The 26,176-nt window shown below is 38.0% G+C and overlaps 2 protein-coding genes across 3 annotated transcripts; both read left to right on the top strand.

Moving 5' to 3' along the window:
• The first annotated feature begins 519 nt into the window (after nucleotides 1-519).
• Nucleotides 520-5,789, top strand: cdk7 (cyclin-dependent kinase 7). The gene is made up of 12 exons (XM_077562520.1): nucleotides 520-662; nucleotides 1,520-1,579; nucleotides 1,673-1,706; nucleotides 1,792-1,859; nucleotides 1,941-2,009; nucleotides 2,741-2,851; nucleotides 3,020-3,138; nucleotides 3,509-3,608; nucleotides 3,683-3,769; nucleotides 3,838-3,987; nucleotides 4,084-4,222; nucleotides 4,718-5,789. Exons 1-12 carry the CDS (start codon nucleotides 597-599, stop codon nucleotides 4,741-4,743), a joined length of 1,029 nt encoding a protein of 342 aa, XP_077418646.1. The 5' UTR covers nucleotides 520-596; the 3' UTR covers nucleotides 4,744-5,789.
• Nucleotides 5,790-6,104: 315 nt separating this feature from the next.
• serinc5 (serine incorporator 5) lies at nucleotides 6,105-25,888 on the top strand. 2 transcript variants are annotated; one of them, XM_077561232.1, is made up of 12 exons: nucleotides 6,105-6,401; nucleotides 16,592-16,756; nucleotides 19,677-19,855; nucleotides 20,649-20,731; nucleotides 21,535-21,628; nucleotides 21,930-22,141; nucleotides 22,507-22,599; nucleotides 22,785-22,911; nucleotides 23,045-23,114; nucleotides 23,251-23,287; nucleotides 24,386-24,530; nucleotides 24,681-25,888. In XM_077561232.1, the coding sequence occupies exons 1-12, from the start codon at nucleotides 6,336-6,338 to the stop codon at nucleotides 24,823-24,825; spliced, it is 1,416 nt and encodes a 471-aa protein (XP_077417358.1). In that variant the 5' UTR covers nucleotides 6,105-6,335; the 3' UTR covers nucleotides 24,826-25,888. The 2 variants fall into 2 exon arrangements, with proteins under 2 accessions (XP_077417358.1, XP_077417359.1); XM_077561233.1 differs by lacking the exon at nucleotides 6,105-6,401 and adding an exon at nucleotides 7,679-7,869.
• Nucleotides 25,889-26,176: the final 288 nt, after the last annotated feature.

Here is a 26,176-nt window from a genome sequence, read left to right as displayed (position 1 = left end):
AATAATAATAATAATAATAATAATAATAATAATAATAATAATGGGAAGAACGGTACCATAGTGGTTCACATGCCTGCCTCCCAATTCTCAGTTTTACTGTCTGTGTGCTTGTGTGTATGTGACTGATTGTATGTTTGTATAGAATGCGCATGCAGATTAATAGAGTGTACTTAATAGGGCTGCTTAAAAGTTCATTATGCCAACCAAAATATGGATAAATAATATCACATAGCGACAAGCAAGGGATAATACAATGGTAGTAACAAACAAGGCTGAAAAGGGGGGCAGAATGCAGATTGCTCCAAATATATAGTTACCAGTTTGTTGGGGGTAAAGACAATCACAACCGGAGCAAAAACAACAGGAAATGAAACAGTTATTTATTTATTTTCTCTCAACTAAATCAGCAGCTTTACCTTTGCTATTTACGTCACTCATGCGTTGTCATAGCAAACCAGTAGATGTCGCTGCTGCACTAAATAAGACCTTTTATTTACCCGGAAACACTATCTCTAGACTTTTAACAAGGCGGAAGTTGACACTCATGAAACTACATGCATTTAGATGTGTGGAACTTTCAGTAACGTCTTACAGTTATGGCGTTTGATGTAAAGTCCAGATCCAAGCGATACGAAAAGCTGGATTTCCTCGGAGAAGGCCAGGTGAACGGTCTCGATCTGTGTTTGTGTTTTTCACTCTTAAAGTTTGTTTCCATTCCAGGCAGTCGCTTTCTGTTTTCATGGAAAAAAGCTAGTAGCATGCTAGCAACCCGGTTGTTAATGTCAACAAAGCATTTGTGGTGCACACTGGGACTCATTGTTGATCAACATTTCTTTCAACAGCACTGTGTTTAAAATTATTGCAATGCCAGTATGGCAGACCATCCACTCCTACTCAGTTATACGTCGAAATCGTGTGTTATTAATGCCCATCATTTTGTGATTACGTGATAGTATCGCCACTTTTCAAGCTAAGTCAAAGCTCAAATATTTCCCTGTACACGGGATGGTTCTTATGGTTTTCGGACTATATTATTCACTATCTATAGTTTAAAAAAAGACTTAAGCAGAGTGCTGTGCCATCATTTTATGATTTATTAAATTGTGGAATTTCATTTATAGAGAGGTCTCTCTTGAACTATTTGGAAATATAAAAGATATGCTGTGACGGCGTTTTAATTAATCAATTGGGAACGAAGGGGCAGTAACTCAGCCGGAAGGCAACGGTTCAAGTCCTGCTGAGGACAAATCTAAAAGGGCAACTAGCTGTTGGGGAGATGATTTGTTTTGTTTTGTTTTTTTGCTACCATCAAGGTGCCCTTGAGAAAGATACTATTTGGAATTTCTCCTTGCATGCCTGAATGTCTGTGATCTGGTTCATCACTTTGTTGTGTATAGAAGGCACAACACAATATATACTGCAGATAATGTGTTAAATTTCCCCTTGGGGAACTATTATGAGTATAATAAATTCCCTCAGTATTATTAAACTAATCTGTCTGTCAATATCTGTTCTCTAGTTTGCCACAGTGTACAAAGCCAGAGACAAAACAACCGACACTATAGTCGCTATTAAAAAGGTAAAAGCTTACGTTCTCCTGTTGTCAACTGCTCTGGGCTGTTCTGGTGCATGTATATGAATTTTATATTTGTTCTCTCTCCGCCCAAAATAGATTAAAATTGGCCACAGAACTGAAGCTAAAGATGGTGAGTTCTGACTCATCTGGCAGACTGTACATTGTGTATGACAAAGCAGCTTTGTAAAGGCATCTATGCCAATTTATGCTTGTAGGTATCAACCGGACTGCCCTACGAGAAATCAAACTACTGCAGGAGCTCCATCATCCAAATATTATTGGGGTGGATACATTTTTATTTATATTACTCTTGTGTTTGTACAAGTTAAGAATTGATTTTAAAAGCCATATAACTGTGTTTCAGCTGTTGGATGCATTTGGACACAAATCAAACATCAGTCTGGTTTTTGATTTTATGGAAACTGATCTGGAGGTAAAACTTTGGCCATCCTTGAATGAAGTATTTTTACGTACCGGTAGTTTCTTTTTCTTCTTTTTTTACGTCTGTATGCTGTAGTTCATCCATCAAATTTAAATCTGTAATAAGCACTGTTATGTCTCCTAGTTAAAAATCACCATTCTATGCAATCTGTCATTATAAAGCTTCCGTTATCTCATTTATCAAATCCAAAGATTAACTATTCACCTCCCAGAATAATGGTTTAATAAAAACATTTTTTATTTATTTATTTTTACATTTTAGCTTCCTATGCTACAAGATAAAATGAGAGAGATTTTTAGATGGTGTGCAGTTAGTACCATTTTTTTGTGTAGTTTTCTTTTACATTTAGCATACCTTGATAAATGCACAGCAATCATAAATCATGACCAAGATTACAGTGCTTTAAAAAAAATCTATATCTTTCCACTCTTGGCGCTAACAGTCAATTGGTGCCATTAGCAGCTCATACGAAATATGATGCCATACCCGAGGCCAGACTAAAAGCTTATTCTTAGGCATTTAAAAGATGGAAGATTGTATTCATTGCCTGTAGGTAACTACACTGTAGGTAGAACTAACAGCACTTAAGAGTGAGATCTGGTATCTGAATTTAACTGTGCATCTTCTTTGACATCATCTCCCAGTTATAGATTGTAAATCATCACAGTTATCTGGTTGTGTTTGCTGTATGGTCTATTTCTTGCTCTCTTTTTTTTGTAAAGGTGATCATCAAGGACACCAGCCTTGTCCTGACTCCAGCCCACATTAAGGCCTACATCCTCATGACTCTACAGGGATTAGAGTACATGCATCAACATTGGGTTTTACACAGGGTAAAGACAAAATACATGCACACAGAGTTTTGTTTCTAATAAGAGATAACTTTATTAAATTTAGTAATCCAGACAGTACTGACAGTTGGTCAAGAGAAGGTCAAAGTATGTGAGGGAGGAATATAATATTACGGACTGTAATTGATATTTGCTCTTTTGAATTTCCAGGATTTGAAGCCCAATAATCTGCTGCTTGACGGTAATGGAGTGGTGAAATTGGCTGATTTTGGTTTGGCCAAAGCCTTCGGCAGTCCCAACAGAGTCTACACTCATCAAGTTGTTACCAGGTATGTGCTGTTGCATGTAAACTACAGTAATTGCTGGACTATAAAGCGCACCTGACTATAAGCCGCGCTAGCTACATTTGGGGAATACTTGAGTTTGTTACACATATAAACCGCACCCGACTGTAAGCCGCAGGATTTTTTTATGTTACCGCACCGGGTTCCTGCTACTTACTTTTCCATAATGAGGGTGCAAATTGTCTCGCTCTCGTTCTGTGGAAAGTGAAAAAAGTAGTGGCTTATAGTCCAGAAATTACTGTACTCAAGGAGTGGATGGGGGGGGGGGGTGCTTTATAAATAAAGTCGAGTTGAGTTCTACTTCTTTTTTTTTTGAGCTGTCAACTGTTAGCAAACAATTGTGTATTTTTCCTAGGTGGTACCGCTCTCCTGAGCTTCTGTTTGGTGCCCGAATGTACGGCGTAGGTGTTGACATGTGGGCGATGGGATGCATCCTGGCAGAGTTGCTTCTTCGGGTACCCAAACGTTTTAAGAATAGGTGTGTAAAATATTTTAGCTGTGCTAATGCTTTTCAGGTGTTTTTTTTTAGATCCCATTTCTTGTTGGAGACTCTGACCTTGACCAGCTGACCAAGATTTTTGAGGCTCTCGGGACACCGACAGAAGAAACATGGCCGGTATGCATTGTTTTTTCCCATTTTTTTTCTCCCACCTTCCCAATATCAGTATTTGTTTCACTTTACAGGGAGTAAGCAGTCTACCAGACTATATGCCATTCAAAATATTTCCCGGCACACCTCTTGAGCACATATTTAGCGCAGCTACAGATGACTTACTAGAGTTGCTACATGGCCTCTTCACATTTAACCCCTCAACTAGGACCACAGCCACACAGGTGAGCTTAGAAACTGATTTGTATATGTATTTATTTTTAAATCAAGAGCATGATTATTGTTTTTAACAGTGCCACTTTAATGTTTGTACGTAACAGGCTCTGAAGATGAAGTACTTCAGCAATCGGCCTAGTCCCACACCTGGCCCCCAACTTCCCCGACCCAACTGCTCTGCTGAAGTCCTGCGAGAGAAGGAGACAACCGTGCTCAAGAGAAAATTAGAAGGCCTAGAAACAGGTAATGAAAAGATCGACTTCTATCTGATATTTCGACTTGTAAACGAACCACTACCATGATGATTTGGCTTCAATACATCATCATTTTCATTTCACATCCCACTCGCACCTAGGACACATATTAATAACAGTCTGTAACCTGGAGGACCCTTCCAGCAATGGCTATTTATACCAGGCAGGCATATAAATCGCTTCATTGAAAGTAGCAATTCCAAAGGGTGTTGGCTACACGATTCATTATACAGTCGAGGCAAACGCGCGCATTTCTGCTACTTTGGTGTTCATGGGAGGTTCAAAGCTTTTCCGTCTCCTCTGATCCTGTGGTTTAGAAAATATCTAGGTTCACTATTCCTTATGGTCTACGCTCTAGTCTGTTACAAAGATAATTTAAAGACACCAATAGGCTTTATGGGTGTGTTTGTGTATTGTTGCTTATAGTAAAAGCTGACATTATTTCTCAATGTACTTATTCTATGAATCTGTCTTTGTTTTTCAGGTCCCATCAAGAAGTTGATTTTCTGATCAGATGTGTGTTTTACCTCATTCACTGCCATTGACGGCTATAGACGTCAAAAATTCATTTAAACTATTTCTATTAGTTTAACATTGTTCCCACTTTTGTTAACAAAGAGTATGAAAACCTATATATATATATTTTTATTGTACATTAAGAACAGATATAAAATGTGTGCTTAATTGTGAGTTAACTATTGAAGTCATGCAATTAATTACAATTAAAAATTATAATCGCCTGACGCGACTTAAAAATAATAAAAAATTCCGGGCGTCAGGCAATTAAAATTTTTCATCGTAATTAATCGCATGACTTCAATAGTTAACTCACAAATTTTATATCTGTTCTAAATGTACAATAAAAAATACTCTTGTTAACAAAAGTAGAAAAAAATGTAAACTAAAAGAAATGGTTAAAATGAATTTTTGACGTCTATAGCCGTCAATGGCAGTGAATGAGTTAATGCCAAAGGTACTGCTGAATCCTGGAGTCCGGCAGTGGATGAACAGTACGATCTGCTTGAACTCCAGCCAACAACTTGCTGGATTTTCATTATTTATGTGACAGAAAAAGAAAAGGACCGTGTTAGCAAGTCTATGGTAGTCTGTTTTGACAAATGGACAAAAGTAGTAGTACCGAGCCCATTACACACACAAGAATCGCCAATTCATCTCAAAACAAAATCACATTTGTAAGGTTGCTGATGAGAGGGCCTGGCTCACAGTTTTTGTTCGTAGTTCACCCCAAACGTGTTTGGGACAGTCATGTTCTCCTGCACCAAACTCATCTGACTGTTATTTATTTAACCTTTTTTGTGCACTGGGGTTCTGTCATGCTGGCCTTTCCCAAACTGTCCCCATACTGTTGGAAATATGGAATCATGTATTTAACATGAGAAAATGATATTCAGGTTGAGTTAAGCATGTAGTGTTGTCCAAGCTCTGATTGGTTCATTGATCAGGAAGTATTTCTCAGTCCTTTTGTCCAAAAACAAAAAAAAAAGTTATGCTTTTTTTTTTTTTTTTTAATAAAAACAATAAATGGTCGAAATATATGAACTATTTTCTGTGGAGTTATTATGCATGAAATGACTGACTGGTAACTTGTTCATATAGCGTACATTGCCTCTTACCTGAAGTCATGTTGGACAGTGGACAATACCCCCAAAAAGGTTGGCACCTGTATTATGAATCTCTAACCCCCTGAGTAGATGAATTTCCCCAACAAAGTGTGGTTTATAATGAATGGCTACGAAGCAGCTTCAAGATGCACAATTGTTTTAAATTCCTCATTGTTGCTGCGTTTTGTGCAGGTTTTGTCTGTATTTTATGTCAGGCACCTTTTTGGGCGGCTAAGGGTCCTTGGATCATGGCACTTCTTTGTTCTCTATGTTCAAAGCATGTGTTTTGTTAATCTGTACATTGTATTTGTAATTGTATAGTAGGTCAGTGGTAAAAAGACACAAATAGTCCAATGTCCGACCACGTTGGAGTGTCTGTGTGGATAAGGTGTTCAGCAAATCACCCTAAAGTCATACACGGTCTAGCGTTCCGCAATATTGGTCCTTCACGTCAGTGAGTACTTCACTCATACCAGCGAAATGGTGAAAACGGCAGAGAGTGCAAACAAAGAAACTGGACGGTTGCAGCAGATACCACCTCACCAGGTATGAAAATTCCAAAAACCACTTAAAAGAACTTGAAAAAAAAAAAACATGAAGAAAATTGTGTTTAAATTTGGTCAGTATTTTAAACATTAAAGAAGTGATAACATTGTAAAGGCTTCATAAAGCGGGCAGAAATTAGCCTTTATTTCAAATTAAAAACAATAAAATGGCCTGTCAAAGATGGTCGCCAAAGCGGCGATGGGGAGTGATCTTCAAGTGCATCACGACGTACTGTGTTCACTTAGACCTGGTGCCAGGCATCGACGCCGATACTTCCTACTGGAACCGAGAAGTTTCATAGCACGAAAACGAACACACCAACTGAGAACTGTAACACACCCAGTCTGACATAATGTCAGCTGGTCTGAAAAAGAACCAGATCAGCGAGCAAGCTGTAGGCTATGTCGCAATTTCACCAACAAACAGGTGAGGGAAAACTGAAATGGTGAACAAATGAATGACATATCTCCACTAAAGATGCTCGTCATGTTGAAAATGTCCTTAAGACAAGAAAAACTGTTAGCGACCTTTAAAGCTGCTGGAGAACGTCTTTGCGACTGTTTGCAACCTTGAACGCACCCTGATAAAAACATCAATATCCGCTACACTTGTAAACAGTCTGGTCTCTAGTTGGTTACAGGCTGCAAAGTACAAGCTACGGATGATCGGTTATTGTGATCGGCAGTGAAAGCATATTGATTGAGAGATTCAGATTTTTTAAAATTCCACGGAAATCGTCCGATCGACAGAGCACCACTACTATTTAGAAACAAATCTCTGAAGTTTATTTACAGGTTGTGCATGGGTTGCCTTGGGCCCCCCAAAATAATATATGCATTATGGTGTTTTGTTTTTTCCCAAGCAGCTTACATAACTGATGAAAATAGATACCGTAATGAAGGTGCTTTTTATTTATTTATGTATTTATTTATAATGTATTTCTATTTTTGGACAACACCAGGCGTCCTGATGTGTGTGATTTCTGGGGGTATAGCCTAGGCCTACCCTACCTGACCCAAAAGTGTTTCTTGAGCAACTTAAAAATTAGACACAAAATAAATGCACGGGTAGCCTAACGTTGATACTTGCCCTCTACTTAACGTGTATGTTTGCATGTTACCGTAATTCCGTGATTTTTGTACTTACTGTTTATAAAGTACAGTAACCGCGATGTGTCATTTTGCTGTTATGTGTAGTGTCGGAGAAGATTAAAATGGTTCCATATGCATGGGGGGGGGGGTGTACAGTAGTACACTGGCGATAGTGTATGAGAGGAGAGGAGAGGCGGGCGTAAATGGGAGCTCGGGGCTGAGCAGGAGGACAACAGTCAGCTCTTCCATCGCGTTTGTTGGCGTCTTCCATGTTTCTATTCCATTTCCACTACACAGCCAGGCCGACCTCTTATTCCTTTTTCTGAAGCTGGTTGTCGTGTCTCCATAGGATGTGCACTCCGTGTTGTATCTCGCAGGTAAGCAATATTTTTTATTTATTTCGGGTGGTTCTTCTTGGTGTTGAGCATTTGTCTGACACAAACGGCGAGCGTCGCTTTGTGGTTTCCGCCTGATGTTGCCATCCACAGCGCCGAGGTCTTCCGTCAATTAGTCCCACCTCAGTATTGCCACTTAACTGTTAAAAAAAAATGTATGAAAATGCTCATTGACGGAGCTTCAATGCATTGGTGGAAAACAAAGCAGCGGGGCTTAAGTGAGCTAGCTTAAACAGCAGTTAGCAGGAACTGTCTTCTGTGAATAGCATGTCGTCATTGGCCGTCTGACCAGATGTTAAATAGAAACAGAAATTGCTGAGTTTCTACGGCTCAGACGTGTCTTTGCCCCTGTATTAGAAGATGAATTGACGTGGTTTACATTCTTCTTATTGTTTTTACTGTAGTCCAGTTAAACTTTTCCAACCCCTGACATTTTTTTCATGACAGCTCAACATATGCGCCAGTTCCCAGTCTAAAGCACATTGAGTTGCGTTGTGTATGAAATGTACCAAAGAAATAAAACAGCCATGTCTAGTTTCTGTACCAGCATTTTTATTTTTTCAAATACTACCACGTGTCATTGTTTACTTTGTATTTTTGAAATATCATTTTTGAACAAATCCACCTAACTAGTGCCTTCATAAACATCACACTGGAGTTTAATTAAAAAGTGGTAAAATTTTGAATCAGATAACGCTGTCGTGAACCAATATTTTTATTATGTTGTTTGCTCTTCAAGCCATTCTTGGTAATATTCAAAATTAGTACAGTATACGTACATCATTATGTATTTTATTGTAGTAGTGTATATTTCTGGGGCCAGGCCAATCAATATTTTTTTTTATATTTCAACCAATATTTGCTTCTTCTTTTTTTTTGCATTCACCCAATTTATTATGAGCAGAAAATTAATTATGTGGCCATAGAATTGCCCTAAAGTACCTGCATGACTTAACATTTTTATTCCTTTGTACAGCACGGCAGCACAGTGAATCATTGGATAACACGTTTGCCTGATAGTTCTGAGGTTTTGTGTTCAAATTCAGCTTTACAGTGTGGAATTTTTATGTTCTCAATCTATTTTTCCTCTGTTACTCTGGCTTTCTCGAACGTTCCAAAAACATGCATGATAGGTTATTTGAATACTCTAAAATGACTGGTGTGAATGTGAGCGTTATTGTTGTTTGTCTTTTTGTACCCAACGATTGGCTGGTGACCAGTCCACGTTGCACCCGCGTCTCTCACCCAAACTCAGCTAGGGTGGCGTCGGTTTACCCTTAACCTCAATGAGTAGAAGCGGTATAGAAAATGGATAGATCTAGTGTGGCGGCACAACAGCACTCTAAGTCATAGAGCTGAAATGAAAAGCCGCATGCTTGGTGCTGTGGGACACACATCTGCTCCTTAAGATGCCACGTTAACCAGATGCCGTTTTTGTTCTGTCCTTCCACATGCTGCTTATCCTGAATCCAAGATGTTGAAATGTTGTAGTATCTTCTCAAAGCATTTATGGGGCACTGTAATCCAAATCCTGATTGGTACACTTAAAAAAAAAAAAAAAAAAAGTTTAATCCTCCGCTTCTAATCAGACATGTAAATCACAGTACAATGAACAATGGTGAATTTGCTGAAATGTACACAAAATGCTGACCAACCAACCCTTTCCTGGGCTAGAAGATTTTGCCCACTGGCTCACTGCTGAGTTGCTCTGCACAGGAATTTAATTACACAAGCACATATCTCATCTCAGGAAAACCTTTGCTGTTTCCTGCTTGCTTCAGTGGAAGGGAGATGTGGAAAACTGAAGGGCTTATAAGAAAAATGGAGAGGGGGGGGCAAACTGTCATATCAGTTTCATTTGTAGCTATCCTGGTGGTTTTTATATCTTTATCCCAGACAACTAGTTTTGCATATTTTTGTGTCTCCTAGAGTTTGAAAATGCGTGTCCATTGCGGTTTCAAGGAGCCCAAATTAGAGTGCGGTCTGTTCATTTCCTCCTTGGCTTTGCAAATGGAGCGGTAGCGCTGTTTGGTGTGGAAAAAGGAGTGGTCATAGTGTGGGAGCATCTCGGTCATAACATCTCAGTGGGATTGGAGATTTCCACCATGTTGAAGTGAGGTAGGGGGTAGGCTTTTGCCCAATGTTGAGTTTGGTCCAAAGAGCTGCGAGGAGCATTGGCTGTGAATGTAGGACAGAAAAGAAACCATGTGGAAGCATGTAAGCCGCACAGCGAGCCTACACGACTCTTTGGCACAGTACATGAGGACATAGAAGATATCGGGCTCTCAATACACTTTAAGGACATTCAACGCGCTATTTAAAGTCTACAACCGAAGGTTAAATAACTAGAAATCATCAAGACATTTTTGTTAGTTTTCTTTTTTTCCCCTCCACTAATGGTTATATTGTTGCCAAGTGTTACAATTGAACAGCACAGCTGCTGTAGAACCACAAGTGGGACATCTGATCTGCAAAGTCTGTGTTGATGAGCTGTAAAAGTCACTTGACTTGTAAAATTATCACCCCAAGTTAATAGTTTGGCTACGGTCCTCTCTACCACTCATTCGATCTGGGCTAACCATGTGACTTGGACATATTATAATAAAATGGTCCAATGGAAACTGGATAGCACAGATTATATGATTTAAGAAGTGTTAACATTAAGATCAATCCCAACTCACACTGTTCATCACCTGTCACTAAAATTCATATCCTATTTTGTCTAGTGTTATACATTATTAACATTTTTAATACTTTATTTCATATATTAACCATTGTTATACATTATTAACATTTTAATTCTTTATATTAACCATGTTGAAATGTTTTATAGATGTGAAGTAGGTAAAGTAGTTTTGAACTCAGTATAATTTGACCTTAAAATGGGACACATTGTTTGGTCTAGAAGTTCCTTCTCTGTGCGAAAACACATTTCTGTTTGTGAGAGAGAGCGCACACTTTTATAACTATATTACATTAGGAGCTGTTGAGTTCAACTTGTTTGTGAGATTTTGTTATGGGAGAAAGTACTGAGAAGTGCCTTGAAAGTATATTTTGACTAGAGACGAATACAGCTGTATCTGTGTGCTGAGAATTCTGTTTTTCAACCTGTATTTTTCCATTATATAACACATTTACTTATTCATGAGGGGCGGAGTTGGAGACACTGTTCTTGCAATTTGATTGTAATAAAGTGTGGGCTCTTCGAGAGAGGAGTGGCATTATTGATCTGAAACTGTTTGAGTTTTATTCAATGATGTAACGGAGATCTCCGGAATAAATCATCCTGCGCAGGAACTCTGTTCATTTCTTATCTCACAATTTGATTTATTGGACACGCAAAAGTATGGATTTTTAATATACCTTCTTCACTAGCCAGGACTTATCAGCTAGGCTGGGATCAAAGATCAACATATTAATCTGCAACTTTTCTAAGAATTGAGTAATCGTTTGGAGCAACTTTTTAATTGAAAATTATCGAAACAATCTGATTTCAGCATCTCAACAGTAATTAATCACCGATTTCTGCAGTGTTTCATGGAAGAAGAATGATTATCTTCTGTGTTCAATCAAAATAAGACATAAGCAATGACCAAACTGCCAACATAATTAGTTTCAAAAAGGTTGACGACTACGTCAATCTCCCTTTTTTTAATCACTATACAAAATAAACAACAATCACTGGTTAATAAACAAAATTATTTTGTAAAACACTTCAATGCAAAGTAAAAATGTATCCGATTAATCGATTGAATAATGGTAATCGGTAGTGACAAGTTGACCACACCAGTACACAGAAACATGTCAACGCTAAATGGTGAACAGTGTATAGATTAGCATCAGCTAGCAGTGTTAACTTCAGATAATTGGCACATACGAATATTCTGCGAAGTTATCACCACGGAAGGGGCTATTTGTATTTGCCTGTGTGTGGCTTTGTGTTTGACAAGTTTAAATTCAGCGGCTTGGTGATGAAGAGCTGCGTCCACTTGTGAAAATTTTCCTTTGTGCAAGCTCTCTTTTCTATTCAGACTGCTGCTGAAGCTTAGCTTGGCTCAACGCCCTAGCTCCGCCCCAATCGCCATAGTAATGAAAGATATCCTCGACATCGGCCATACTGTAGGGTCAGTTAAGGAGTGGCTTATTCCACAGAGACAAAGGCTAACCCCTTCAAAACAGGCTCATTCCAGCAAATGAGAAAAGGAGGTTGAAAAGTATAGTAGAACTCTTGATCGCTGGGATATTTTGACAAAAGTGCGTCTCATACATGTTATTAAGACTCTTACGAACTTAAGACATTTGCATGTTTTGTTTGAATCCTATAGATGTTGGATGTTTTTGTTTCAAACTGTCAAAAAAAAAAAAGCAAGAAAATAGTCATGTTTTACATTTTTAACCAACTTTTTTTTTTTTTTTTTTTTACACATGAATGGCTAAGCTGTTACCATGTTTGACTTTGGCCCACACGCACTTGTAATTTGTACTTTACTTGTAGCTATGGCCTGTATTTTCCCCCAAAAAAGAAGCAAAGTTAGTTTGTATAGAAAACAGAGCAGTGATACATTTTTGCCGTGTGTACACAGCTGCCTAGACATACAGACAATGGTGGCGTGACAGTGTAAAGGAGACCCGGGGTCGCTCTCACAGTGGGAGGGAGGCTATGCCATGAATCGCTTTCTATTGTCCTTGATGTCGTTTCTTTTTTTTCCTCCTTCCCCTCCACAACATTTTCCTCCTTGCTGCTCTGCTGTAATTTGAGACAGCGGGGTGTGTCGAGAGTTTCGTCTCAACTCTTTCTGTCTCGCGATTCATTTCCACGGCTGCTACCATTAAGATGTTAGAGAAAATTCCATAACTTCTCTTTTATAGCAGCCCTTTTCCCACGTAATGTATGGACTGACAGGGACTCAAAAAGTCCAAACAGCAGCTGGTCCAAGGAGGGGGTTTATTTTGAAGAAGGATAAAGATCTTCTGGGACGGCCAACATGACAAGCAAGTGGGGGGTTTGCTATGGACATTGAAGTAGGGACATATGTCAGAGACACGTTGACCACCTGTCGATATGCTGGCAAGGCAGACAGTGAGGGGCCATGTAGTGGATAAGGCCAGCGTTCGTTACCATGGAGACTCCTTTTTTGTATGGGTGTCTAGAAGAATTTCTTTAGACACCCTCTCCTGGTTCTGCCCCTTCTCCCCCCCGCTCACTCTTTACAGAGTCTGTCATTTGCCCACACACGGTGTGGAGTTCACTGGGGGGAAACACCCCCTACACTAATGAAATCCAAACACCCTCTCTGTGAAATGCCCTGTTTGTTTCCCGGTTAATTTCACTCTGTAATGCCTAATTAATCGCCCTTTGAGGAGGACGTGGGTGCGTAACCATTATCCTGTTAAGCAGCATGGAGGAAAATGCTGGCCACGGGAGCTCAAGTATGTTGACACGGCCTTGGGAGGAGCCGAAGATCCAGCCAAGAACTTTGCCAAGACTTACCAACCCCGTGGCCTGAACCACACCTGCTGAAGGTTCTATTTAAAATCCCACAAGACAGCCAAATGAGTGGGTTAAAAATGTAGGTCATAATCATTGTGAGAAACTAAAACTTTGCTTTAGGTCACATTTAGAAGTTGGATTTTTTTTTCACAAGGACTCTACGATGTTTCTTTATCTCAAGAGAAAAAAGTATCCTCTTCATTAGGCTTACCTACCACCTTTAGTTGAGGCTCCACTGAAGGGATAAATTGAGTAATCATGGGAAAGGCACTATAACACACCAGGTGTACAGTGCGTCAAAAAATATATACAAAATTATTATTTATAATGGGAGTCAATGGGTCCAAATGTTGTACAATTAGCCCTTTCGCACTATTAATATTTGGCTCCCACATATATTAATGACAATAATAATGACAAAATGACGGATGGAGCCATTTTGAACTTCAACATGTCTGGACAATCTGGGTGAAATTGCAGCTCCCTAAGTGATTTTTTTAATATGCTTTATCTATGATATTAACTCATTCACTGCCATAAATTCATTAAAAAAAAAAAAGAATATGATTAGAAATTAGTGGTGACGGGTGATTACATTTTTTAATCGCATGACTTCACTAGTTAACTCCCGATTAATTACAAATTTGATATCTGTTTTTATACTCTTGTTAACAAAAGTGGGAAAAAAATGTTGAACTAATAGAAATAGTTCAAATTAATTTTTGACGTTTATAGCCGTCAATGGCAGTGAATGGGAAAAAAAAATGATTACAAATTTGTGGCGTCAGGTGATTAAATTTTTTAATCATAATTAATCGCATGACTTCACTAGTTAACTCACGATTAATTACAAATTTGGTATCTGTTTTTATACTCTTGTTAACAAAAGTGGGAAAAAAATGTTGAACTAATAGAAATAGTTCAAATGAATTTTTGACGTTTATAGCCGTCAATGGCAGTGAATGAAAAAAAAATGATTACAAATTCGGGGCGTCAGGTGATTACATTTTTTAATCATAATTAATCGCATGACTTCACTAGTTAACTCACGATTAATTACAAATTTGATATCTGTTTTTATACTCTTGTTAACAAAAGTGGAAAAAAAATGTTGAACTAATAGAAATAGTTCAAATTAATTTTTGACGTTTATAGCCGTCAATGGCAGTGAATGAAAAAAAAAAGATTACAAATTCGGGGCGTCAGGTGATTACATTTTTTAATCATAATTAATCGCATGACTTCACTAGTTAACTCACAATTAATTACAAATTTGATATCTGTTTTTATACTCTTGTTAACAAAAGTGGGAAAAAAATGTTGAACTAATAGAAATAGTTCAAATGAATTTTTGACGTTTATAGCTGTCAATGGCAGTGAATGAAAAAAAAAATATTATAAATTCGTGGCGTCAGGTGATTAAATTTTTTAATCATAATTAATCGCATGACTTCACTAGTTAACTCACGATTAATCACAAATTTTATATCTGTTCTAAATGTCTAGGTTTTCATACTCTTGTTAACAAAAGTGGGGGGAAAAGCTAAACTAATAGAAATAGTTCTAATGAATTTTTAACGTTTATAGCCGTCAATGGCAGTGAATGAGTTAATATGAATAATCATAAAATATCCACATTTTGTACAAATACCTCAACGAGGATTAATGCCATCCTAGTTTGTTCAGCATGTTTACAAGCCATTGTCAGGTTCAATAAACGGATATTCATAGAAACGACACAACACAATGAAGGAGAGAAGACACCTTAGTACCTTTTTACAAGCTGGCGAGGAGAACGGACAATTCATTGCTACGTTCTAAAGCAGTCTCTCCGCACTCTTCTCTTTTTATTTGCATCAAAGAGGTCCCTCAAAAACCCTTCAGCCACACACTAAGAAAATTTCAAAATTTTGTCAGAGCTGGGTGTAAAGCCACAAGAGTCAAAGTCACAGCCTGTGGTCCACACATCATTTAATGTCACCTGCAAGTCGAGCGTAATTATACATTGGAAATAAATTACATTTCCCAAAATGCATGCTGATTATGGTACTCATGAAGTGATGCATCCCGCCACTACATTGCAGTGTATATATCCACATTAATGTGATTTTCCAAGTAAGTGGAATTGAGAAATACAAATACAGTAGAATCGCAAATTACGAACGTCTCTGTCACGCTCAAAAGTTATCGTAGAAAAATAACCTCTATTTACGTACTATTTTCAGTATGTGACCTGTTTTGGCATGGACAATGTTGTGCTTCTCACGCTGTGTAACCATCATTGGCATCGTGCGTTGCGTAACGCACTGCAGTAAACTGAAAACTAATTGTGTCCTTCCACAGTGCGTAAACTAGAAATTGCACATGTAGGTGGAAGTTCTGCCTCTGCATCCTCGATAATCCAATCACAAATGATGACATGATAGGAAAATAATTTATTCCTATCAGAAAACACTGTCTATAGTATGTATTTTATTTATTGAATTGTAGCATTTCTATACTTACGGATTAAAAAACATTTGAATCACAATTTCCTAAAAGATTTACAAGTAAAAATGGGATGGCAACAGATAATGTTCACAGAAGCCACAATTGAAAACAAAATGGTGGTGAATCATAGCTGAAGAAATCACCTGAAGAAAAGTAGCATGGCCTGCCAGTTAGAAGCAGAAGTTGTTTGCAGAATCTTGTTCTACATTCTGTGGGAGACATTGCAAAACTAGGGTGGGGTGACTCCAGTAACTACAATTATAAACCCTCCTCTTTCCCAAATAGAACGTCAAGCCTGTCTTCTGTCAATTTGACATAAAAGTGTGCTAACGTCTCATGTGTTGTTGGAAGATAAGCTTTTTCCTCCGCGTGTTCGTTTAATTTCGGGTAGTGAGAATGTTGGTTATCTGAATACAGGCTGGAGACGATGAACAGTTCCTTCAAAGCTTTTATCCAGAATATTCCGGGCACAAATGAGTTACAGACAATGGCTGTAGCTTCTCACAAGTGCGAAGTTACAGAGAACGTACAACATTCTTATACTCTCTTGAAGGGCGGTACCACAACGTTTCCAGTATAACGATAACATTCAAGGACACTATTCAGACACAGAACAAAGCTCTTTTGAGAAAATGAGGAAATGAAAACAGTTATGACTAAATCTGGGCAGAAGACACACTTCAGTGTTCATCTCTTCATCATCTTCTTTCCTCCACAATGCAGCTGGCCTGCTGCTGCGGCTCGGCAGCCTGCTCGTGCTGCTGCAACTGCTGCCCAAAGATCAAGCAGTCCACAGCCACCAGAATCACGTACACCTTCTTCTTCCTTTTGGTCACCGTCGTCTGTCTCGTCATGATGTCCCCCACTGTAGAGGAAGAGATGAAAAAAGTAAGTGCGCACGTTACACACAGACAAGAAACTTCATTATTTAACATGATTTTTTTTTAACACATATTGAACAGTCCACTTTACTTCTAGTAGTTGTTCCCCAGGTTTAATAAAGGCTTGTTGTCTTGTAACTTTTTGTTCATATGGAATGTATCCCACTCTAAAAAAAAACTGTTCAGCAGATTGAAAATGTGGAACATGAACATTTCTTCTGCTGAGGAGGGTAACGGCATCTCTCCACTATTTCTGTGTTTGCAGTTTTCAGTTAGCCATATTAGAATGACTCGCCACCGTGTATCTGTTTGCAGTTTGATACTGAAAGATTACCTTTATCTTTGTAATCTTGTGCGTGTTCAAATAAATCAAATATGAGATTCTTGTGAAGAGGGTCCTTGCAAGGTTGATTTATTACAGAGATCTCTGGTCACACAATTGCATATCACCCAAGCAGTGTCATCCAAGATGTGTGTCCCTCCCCCCAGGAGACACAGCCCTTTTATTACAATCAGAGTTTGTACAGAAAAACGCCTCTCTCCTCCCATCAAATACGAAAATCAGATTACATTCTCACAGTATGCTAGGTTGATCTTTCACATTTAGACAAAACAGAATCTCAGTATCCTAGATTGAACTTTCACATTTTCACAAACAGGACAAAACAGGGAATTTAGACAAAACAAGATACCAGATAGGTTAAGGTCGAGTTATATTGAGTTTGACATTATTACACCTGCATTCTACACATCTATAATTAAATTCAAAATGGTTAAAATATAAAATAAAGAATTAAAAATGTTAACAATGTTAACAACCATTCTACACATCTATAACTAAATTCAAAATGGTTAAAATATAAAATAAAGAATTAAAAATGTTAACAATGTTAACAATACCTTCATGTATTGCTATTGCGTGCTGACTGCTGATTTGACCCCCTCCCCTCGTCACACATGCACACTTATAGACGCTCCTAATGTCACTCGGTGGGAAATCCGCAGCTATAAGAACAACCATTGTACACATGAGGGCACTGAGATTTACCGCAGTTTGAAAGACAGCCCCTTCCATTTTTCATTTTGGACATGCAAATGTGCTCCTCAATATGCGACAAGGGTCCCAAGAGGGGCCTTTTGGGTAAAAAAAATAACCCAATGGGTCAAAAACGGACCAATCTTCTACTTGTATCAAATTGACCCAATTTTCAATGTTCAGTTTTTTTTAAGGGGTATTTTTGTATCAAACAACCCAGAAAATTGGATCAGATTGTCTACTTGGGTCAATTTGACCCAACTTTCTGGGTTGTTTTGCACATACATAAAAAAGAAAAAAGAAAAGGTAATTTTGTATAAAACAACCCATAATGTTGGGCAAGGTGCTCTACCAACGTTGGGTAAAAAATTGGGTTATTTTGTATCAAACAACCCAGAAAGTTGGATCAGATTGTCTACTTGGGTCAATTTGACCCAACTTTCTGGGTTGTTTTGCACACACATAAAAAAGAAAAAAGAAAAGGTAATTTTGTATAAAACAACCCATAATGTTGGGTAAGGTGCTCTACCAACGTTAGGTAAAAAATTGGGTTATTTTGTATCAAACAACCTAGAAAGTTGGATCAGATTGTCTACTTGGGTCAATTTGACCCAACTTTCTGGGTGGTTTTGCACATACATAAAAAAGAAAAAAGAAAAGGTAATTTTGTATAAAACAACCCATAATGTTGGGTAAGGTGCTCTACCAACGTTGGGTAAAAAATTGGGTTATTTTGTATCAAACAACCCAGAAAGTTGGATCAGATTGTCTACTTGGGTCAATTTGACCCAACTTTCTGGGTGGTTTTGCACATACATAAAAAAGAAAAAAGAAAAGGTAATTTTGTATAAAACAACCCATAATGTTGGGTAAGGTGCTCTACCAACGTTGGGTAAAAAATTGGGTTATTTTGTATCAAACAACCCAGAAAGTTGGATCAGATTGTCTACTTAGGTCAATTTCACCGAACTTTCTGGGTTGTTTTGAGAAAAAAAAAAAAAAAAAACTTCTTTACTAATTACTAATTACTGTCAAATTGACCTAAGTAGACAATCTGATCCAACTTTCTGGGTTGTTTGATACAAAAAGACCCATTTTTTTTTACCCAAAGTTGGCTCAAAATAACTCAAGTAGAGGACCTTACCCAATTTTATGGGTTGGGTTAGATCTTGGGTCAAGAATTAGGCCATTTTGTATAAACCAACCCAGAAAATCATGTCAAATTGACCCATTAAGTGGATTGGTCCATTTTTTTGATCCATAATTGGGTTACTTTTGACCCAATTGTTTTTAGAGTGTGGTTATCTGACAGAGATGCTGATAAGTCGCTCTGCTTGTGTCTCACAATTCTCACATATCTTGTATATTTTCTGCAGTTACTGCATTAGGAGTTTGCTACGACATTTCTCCATTCTTTCTTTATCAAATTTTAGAAACGTATCTTGGCTTATCTACGTTGAAGGCCACAACAAAGTATTTTATTAATCCCACTCATTTAAGGCCTTTTTTTTAATGATGGCAGTAGCAAAAAAAAAACTCCAATTGCATTTTGCTTATCCTCTTCAAATATTCAGTCCCCACAAGCAGATAAAAGGTTGTATTCATCAGTGTCTCCTATTTGTCGACACTGAATCTGAGGTGTAATATTCCTCTAACAGCCCGCAGCCATCATTTCATGAAAGAAGACTTGAGGGAGAAAATTCAGGGTTGTTGTTCCTGCCTGTTCACTCTTAAGAGGCGTGACGCTCAGAATAGACGCTATTGGTCTTTTTCAGTCAGACCTAGACAAACATGAGTAGAGGTGGGCGGGGGTGGGGTGGGGGGTGTTCAATGTGGTTCAATACAGCAGAGAGCTAATCCAGTTTGGCTTTGTGTGTATGTCGTCACTTAGATCCCCTTTTACAGTGAATTGTGTGAGAAGATGAATGCAGGGCAGAACTGCAAGACCCTGGTTGGTTACTCTGCCGTCTACAAGGTGTGCTTTGGCATGGCCTGTTTCTTCTTCATCTTCTCCATCTTCACCATAGGAGTCAATAACAGTACTGGCTGGAGGGCGGCCATACATAACGGGTAAGAATTCTTTGCCCAAGTTGACTTAAAAGGTTACCTCAGGGATATTCATTTATTCAGTGCCATTGACGGCTATAGACGTCAAAAATCCCAATTCAATCCAATTTGGGCTTTCACCTATATAAAAAAACAAACATTTTCTATACCGTGTGTCTTAGTAAAGTTGTGGGTGTGCTTGAGCATATCCTAGCTGACATTGGACAAGAGGCGGGGCACACCTTGATCTGGTCGCCAGCCAATCGTCGCACTCACATTCCCACTCTTGGACAACATAGACCTTTCACTTAACTTACTGTCAGGTTTACCTGCAGACATTTGTGGAAATCATCAAAAGGAGGCAAAGACACCGAAAGTTTTGTTGCTAGCAACATGTTTGACAAAAGGCATAATGCGCAATTTCCCACAACAAACAGCCTAAATAAGTTTAAGCAAATGCATAATGAATATAAATATATAATTTTCCTAACACCTTCTATATACAAATATTAAAATCATGCAAATATCCCATGACACGTGGGAATTTCTTCAGTTTGGATCAAATCGGGCGGCAAGGAGGTTCATGTGCTTTGCGTGTTTGCCTCAAAATGAGAGGTTCTTGGTTTGAATTTCCGCAGAAGGCCTTGTGTGGAGTTTACATGTTCATGTATTTGAATCTAAATTCTCCATAGGTGTGAATATGAATTTAAATGGTGCCCTGCGACTGACTTGGCCTCTCGTCCCAAAAACTGAGATTTAATTTTTGTTTGTTTGTTTAGTTTATTTGCTTTTCATATTTATGTCAATTTTTTTTCAGGTTCTGGTTGCCAAAATTCTTTTTGCTTGTGGCTAGCTGTGCGGGAGGATTCTTTATTCCGCAAGAGGAAATTTTTCTGGAAGGTAAATATTGTACACAAGATATTAGGGGTGTCAAAATGAGTGTGTTCATTTTGAGTTAATTGAAATTTCCTTTAACGCCACAATTTTTTTTAACGTGCGATTAATGACCGCCCCTGACTTGGAAAGCCTGTACTGGGGGAATTAGGCGCAGCAGACACGTTCACGTCAAAATTTTGCAGTAATAAATTTAATAATAATGCATATATTTGTGGAGACTGGGGTTAAGTTGTATTTTACAATTTTAAGTTACTTCATGTTAAAGATTAGATAGCTTTTAATATGAAAAGAAAAATGCACTGAGCTGTCACCAACGTCTTATAAATGCAATTATGCCATCTAGTGGCAGAAAAAGGACCACAACACAAATCTATATTACACAAATTTTTTTACGGTACAGTACATCTTTTTAAATTTTAACTTAATTTTATGAATTAATAAGAAATTACTGTATCAATGGCTGAAAGATGCAGCCATATTTCTATTAGTTTAACATTTTCCCCACTTTTATGTTAACAAGAGTATGTAAACTTCAGAAAAAAATGTTTATTGTACATTTAGAACAGATATAAAATTTGTGATTAAGCGGTTAACTATTGAAGACATGCGATTAATTCCGATTAAAAATTTGAATTGCCTGACACCCGTAGTATATATGTATGAGTATGTTGACGCACCTCCAAGACATTTTTAAACAATTTTTCATTATCTTTACAAAATGAATTTTGCACACTAACCAAGCTTTCCACAAGTAAGCAGTATTAGCATATACGCATTTAACTGAACGATTTCCATGCTTTCTCTAGTGTGGCGCTATATTGGAGCTGCTGGCGGCTTCATCTTCCTGCTGATCCAGCTCATGCTGCTGGTGGAGTTTGCCCACAGATGGAACACAAACTGGTCAGTCAGTCTGGCCGGCCCATACACACAATGCCACGTCAATGCAAAAGTTTGGCAAGGGAGTCGTGTTGTTGTTGTGGGAGGAGCCATCTGCAGGCCGCCACTATCCAAATTCATTGAATGTCCTCGGGAATAACTCACCAGACCTTTCTGTCTTTGATTTATTTCTTTAGGACCCTGTTAGTTTTCTGTTTTCTGTCCCCCTTGTTATATTTTAGTTTACTTTACTCACATTCACGTTGTTTTTTTTTACCCTGTTTTCTTTGTATCCCTTTCTCTGCGTATCTACTTGCATACACAGGAGCTCCGGAGTGAAGTACAACCGTTTGTGGTACGCGGCGCTGGCCTTGGTGACTCTGGTGCTGTTCAGCATTGCGGTGGGAGCTGTGGTCTTCATGGGTCTGTACTACACCTACCCTACGGCATGTCGCCTCAACAAGATCTTCTTGGGCATCAACGGCACCCTCTGCCTCGTCGTTTCTCTGCTTGCCATCTCGCCACTCATACAGAAACGTAGGGATCTATTTAAAGCTTTGTGAGACATTTGCATTAAAAATAATTGTTCTACATTGATTTTATTATTATTATATAATTTTGTTATTATTATATCATTTTATAATTTTTTATTATATATTTTTTATTATTTTTTTACTGGTATTTTTTTTATTATATTATTTTATTACCATTTTTTGTTATTATTATTATTTATTTTTTATAAATATTATTATTTTATTATAATATTATTTTATTCTTATTTTTGTTATAATATTTTTTTATTTTTTTTATTCTATTTATTATTATTACATTAATATATTATTGATTTTATTAGGTTCGTTAGGTTTAATCTCACCCTTCTGTTTACCTTTGTGCTCCCTCAGTCCAGCCAACATCTGGCCTGCTCCAACCGGGAGTTATCAGCGTGTATGTGATGTACCTCACCTTCTCAGCCTTCTCCAGTAAACCAACAGAAAGTGAGTATGAATTCATAAAGCCACAGTGATTATCATCCTGCCCCACATTTTCCAGCACTTACAGTGTATCCATCTCCACAGCCTCACTTTTTAATAGTTAATAATTTACCATTCTTGTACTAATGCATATGCATGATAATGCTCTACATGCTGCTACTAAAAGTTGCGGCTGCTTTTGTACTTAGTGGTGGAGAAAGATGGCGTGAACACAACTGTGTGCGTCTTTCCCTTCAAATCCGGGAGGAAAAGCGACAAGAATATCGTCACAGCAATAGGAGCCGTCATCCTGTTTGGCTGCATCCTTTACTCCTGGTAAGAACTCTCACTGAGATTCCAGCATGGGAAGATATTAAAAGTCAGTAGCTGTCTGGAACGGCACATGATCCAAAAAAGAAAAAGGCAAGACTGGTGATGGAAAATAACGGCCTCTCTGTTTTTCCGCCAGTTTGACCTCTACAATCAAGCGAAGATCTGCGGCGCTGCGAGTGTGCAGAAACAGTGAACCGGAGACCGAAGTAAACGATTAAATATTTGATTTTTCTTTGCTTGAGTAAATTAATAGAAGCCGAACAAGTACTTGAATTTATTAGACACCAGGGAGTTTTTCAAGATAATTTAGTCCACATGGATGTGTTTGTCTCCATCCCACAGAGAGCCCGCTGCTGCTTCTGCTTCGGAGATGACACAGGTAGGTTCCCTGAATTTCACACCATTTTATTTCCTCCTTGGCTTCCCGCCTACCCGTGTCCCTCCAGCCCGTTGAGTGTGTGAATATGTTCCCAGCGGTAGTGTGTGCACACACAGCGCCTCTGCTCATTGTTATTCATCACACTGATGTGGAATGGTGAGAAAGTATTGGTCAGCAAACACAGATGATGTCACTGTTACTAGGAGGTTGGCGTGACAAGTGTGGGGACGTTTGTATGCTACTAGCGCCCCCTGTTGGACATTGAGGGGGTGGCAAGAAAGCGTTATGTGAATGCTTACAAATTAGAATTTGCTGCCAATCGCGCGCTTGGGGAAAGAGACAGCTAAAATGTTGGTTGCTCAATTTGATAAGATGATTTTAAAACATGTCCATCCCAATTTTTTGTATTTTTATTTTTTGTATTGTTATTATTATTGTTATCATTATCATATTATTATTTTTATTATTATTGTTGTTAGGTAAAAGCCAAGTATATATGGTATATATATATTTTTTTTAACCAATAACACATGCATAAATCCTCATTAAGTCTAATAATATATCAATCAATCAATCTTTATTTTTATAGCACTTTTCATACAAAAAAATGCAACTCATAGTGCTTTACATAGTTTAAAAACAAATCCCCAGCCCACCGCCCCCCACGATACCGACCCATTAAAAAATAATAATAAATAAATACCAGATAGCCTAATAGTTTACTATGTTTAGCAAAAATCGACAAATTGTAAAAAAAATGATGTTGATATTTTGATGTTGAAATGGAGACGAAGGGGTAGGAATATAAAAGTTTATACTTCTTCCTACTCCTTTTTGCACATCTATGTCTAACTTATTACCAAAGACTAGGTTGACGACTGTCTTACTTTATATTTGTATATATTTTATATTTATGTTTGCTTCAATGAATTTATTATTATTATTTTTTATTTATTTATTTTTTACAAGTTTTGGCTTCACAATTTTTTTTCTTCATTATTTCATTTATTTTTTTATACATGTTCGAAATAAAAATTCAAATCAAATCAAATGAAAATGAAAGGGTAATCAATTTAACAGAAGTTGTTCCACTTTCAGATGACTACGATGAAGAGAAGACTGGTGCAGGCCAAAACGTGGTGTATGACGAGAGCGAGACCACCACCTACAGCTACAAATATTTCCACTTTGTCTTCTTCCTGGGCTCCCTTTATGTCATGATGACCATAACAAACTGGTTCCAGTAAGTTGCTCATTTACTACATTTGAAAGGAGTTTAATAATAAAACAATTTTTTTTAAGAGTATTGGGATGTAAAAATGTGGGTTGAACTCCAACACAAGTAGTTGATTCCAAAGTTTTTATTTGGACTCACTTTGCCGTATGTTTTCAGCTACGACAACTACAGGATTGAGAAGCTGTTGGACGGGAGCTGGTCAGTGTTCTGGATCAAGATCTCCTCCTCGTGGGTCTGTCTCCTGCTCTACATGGTTACTCTCGTCGCTCCCATCATCTGCCCCAAGCGCTTTGAGGCCTAGCGCACAGTCGCCATACTCGCACTCTGGTCAGGTGACTTCCAATGTTGAGATGTCGCCATGTAGCTTTGAGGCTGAGCCAAGGGACCACTGACGTTTATTTTGTATTTTTTTACCCCCCCCCCAACCTTTAACCACTGTCCTCTACTGTCTTCAGCTTTGGAACTGGAGGAACTTCTGATGCCTTTTATTACACAATGTGCAAATGTTTGTGTTATGCTGTTGACACCTTGAAGGTATTTTTGTTACTTTTTTTTTTTTTACAATTACTCTCTGGACATTTTGTGTTGTTACAATCTTTAAAGGTTTAAAGGTCATGAAAACTCTATTAGTTGTGTTTCATATGTTCAGACTTTATATTCCCTCACCAGATTTGACTTGGTTGTTTTCCCCTGTATGAGTCTTGTACCCCCCCAAGTTGTACCATAAATTTGTAGCAAAATAGTGGGACAATTTTGTTTATTGTGTGTGCTTTGTTATACTGAAAATATTTTTGGTTGTTTGTTTTGAATCCCTTTGTGAGGGAATGTGTAAAACCGGAATTACTTTTTAAAAGTTATCTCTCAGGCTTACATACAAGTATGCTTTGTTATATTGTGCCCTTTTCTAGATGTTTTTTATGCGAGCAAAAAAGGCTCTCTGTTGCTTTAGGGTATTTCAAGTTTTGTTGATCTCAGTGCTCCCTTTGAGCGCAATCTTTTTGGGTAGAAAAAATATATACACGATTTATTGAACCGTTCATCATTGTTGTGTAGACTGTGAATCAACTCAGCTTATTTAACAATGAAAGTAGTAGTAGATGATGTTCCCACCATGAAAGCATGCAGCTGTTTGCCAAAGTTAGATGATTGGAAAACAACTATTCACGTCTCAAGTTACTCAACACTGGATGTTGATTTTACAGTAAAGTTACTCACAGAAATGCTTATTAACAGTAAGTTCTAACACCACCAATTAACCCCATTGTTTTCCTAACAAATCATTTTTTGTAACGTATGTACATTTTTGCTTACATTCGATTGTGAAAATGTTAATTATTAAAAGTGAACATTTTTTCAGCCCTCAACCTGTTTTGTTCTTGGTCCAAATCTTGGTGTTTATGAAATAAGTGGTTTTAAACAATGCTTCTCAATTACTTACCCCCCACAAAGAATAAAACATTTTGCCCTACCACAACTTTCTACCGCGACTAATTTGTGTACAACTCCCTGCTAACACTGAAAAGCAGAGCACCACTGCCACCTGTTGTAGTGGGTGTGCAATTACACTTTATTTTGGTACGGCAAAAAAAGCATGCTAGGCCACAAGTGACACCCAAAGGCGGACCCGCTCCGGCCCACTATTTGAGAAGGAC

This window comes from Vanacampus margaritifer, chromosome 3 (genome assembly GCF_051991255.1).
Source record: "Vanacampus margaritifer isolate UIUO_Vmar chromosome 3, RoL_Vmar_1.0, whole genome shotgun sequence".
Taxonomy (NCBI): domain Eukaryota; kingdom Metazoa; phylum Chordata; class Actinopteri; order Syngnathiformes; family Syngnathidae; genus Vanacampus; species Vanacampus margaritifer.
The sequence above is the reverse complement of the archived record's forward strand: the minus strand, read 5'-3'. Positions and strand labels throughout refer to the sequence as shown.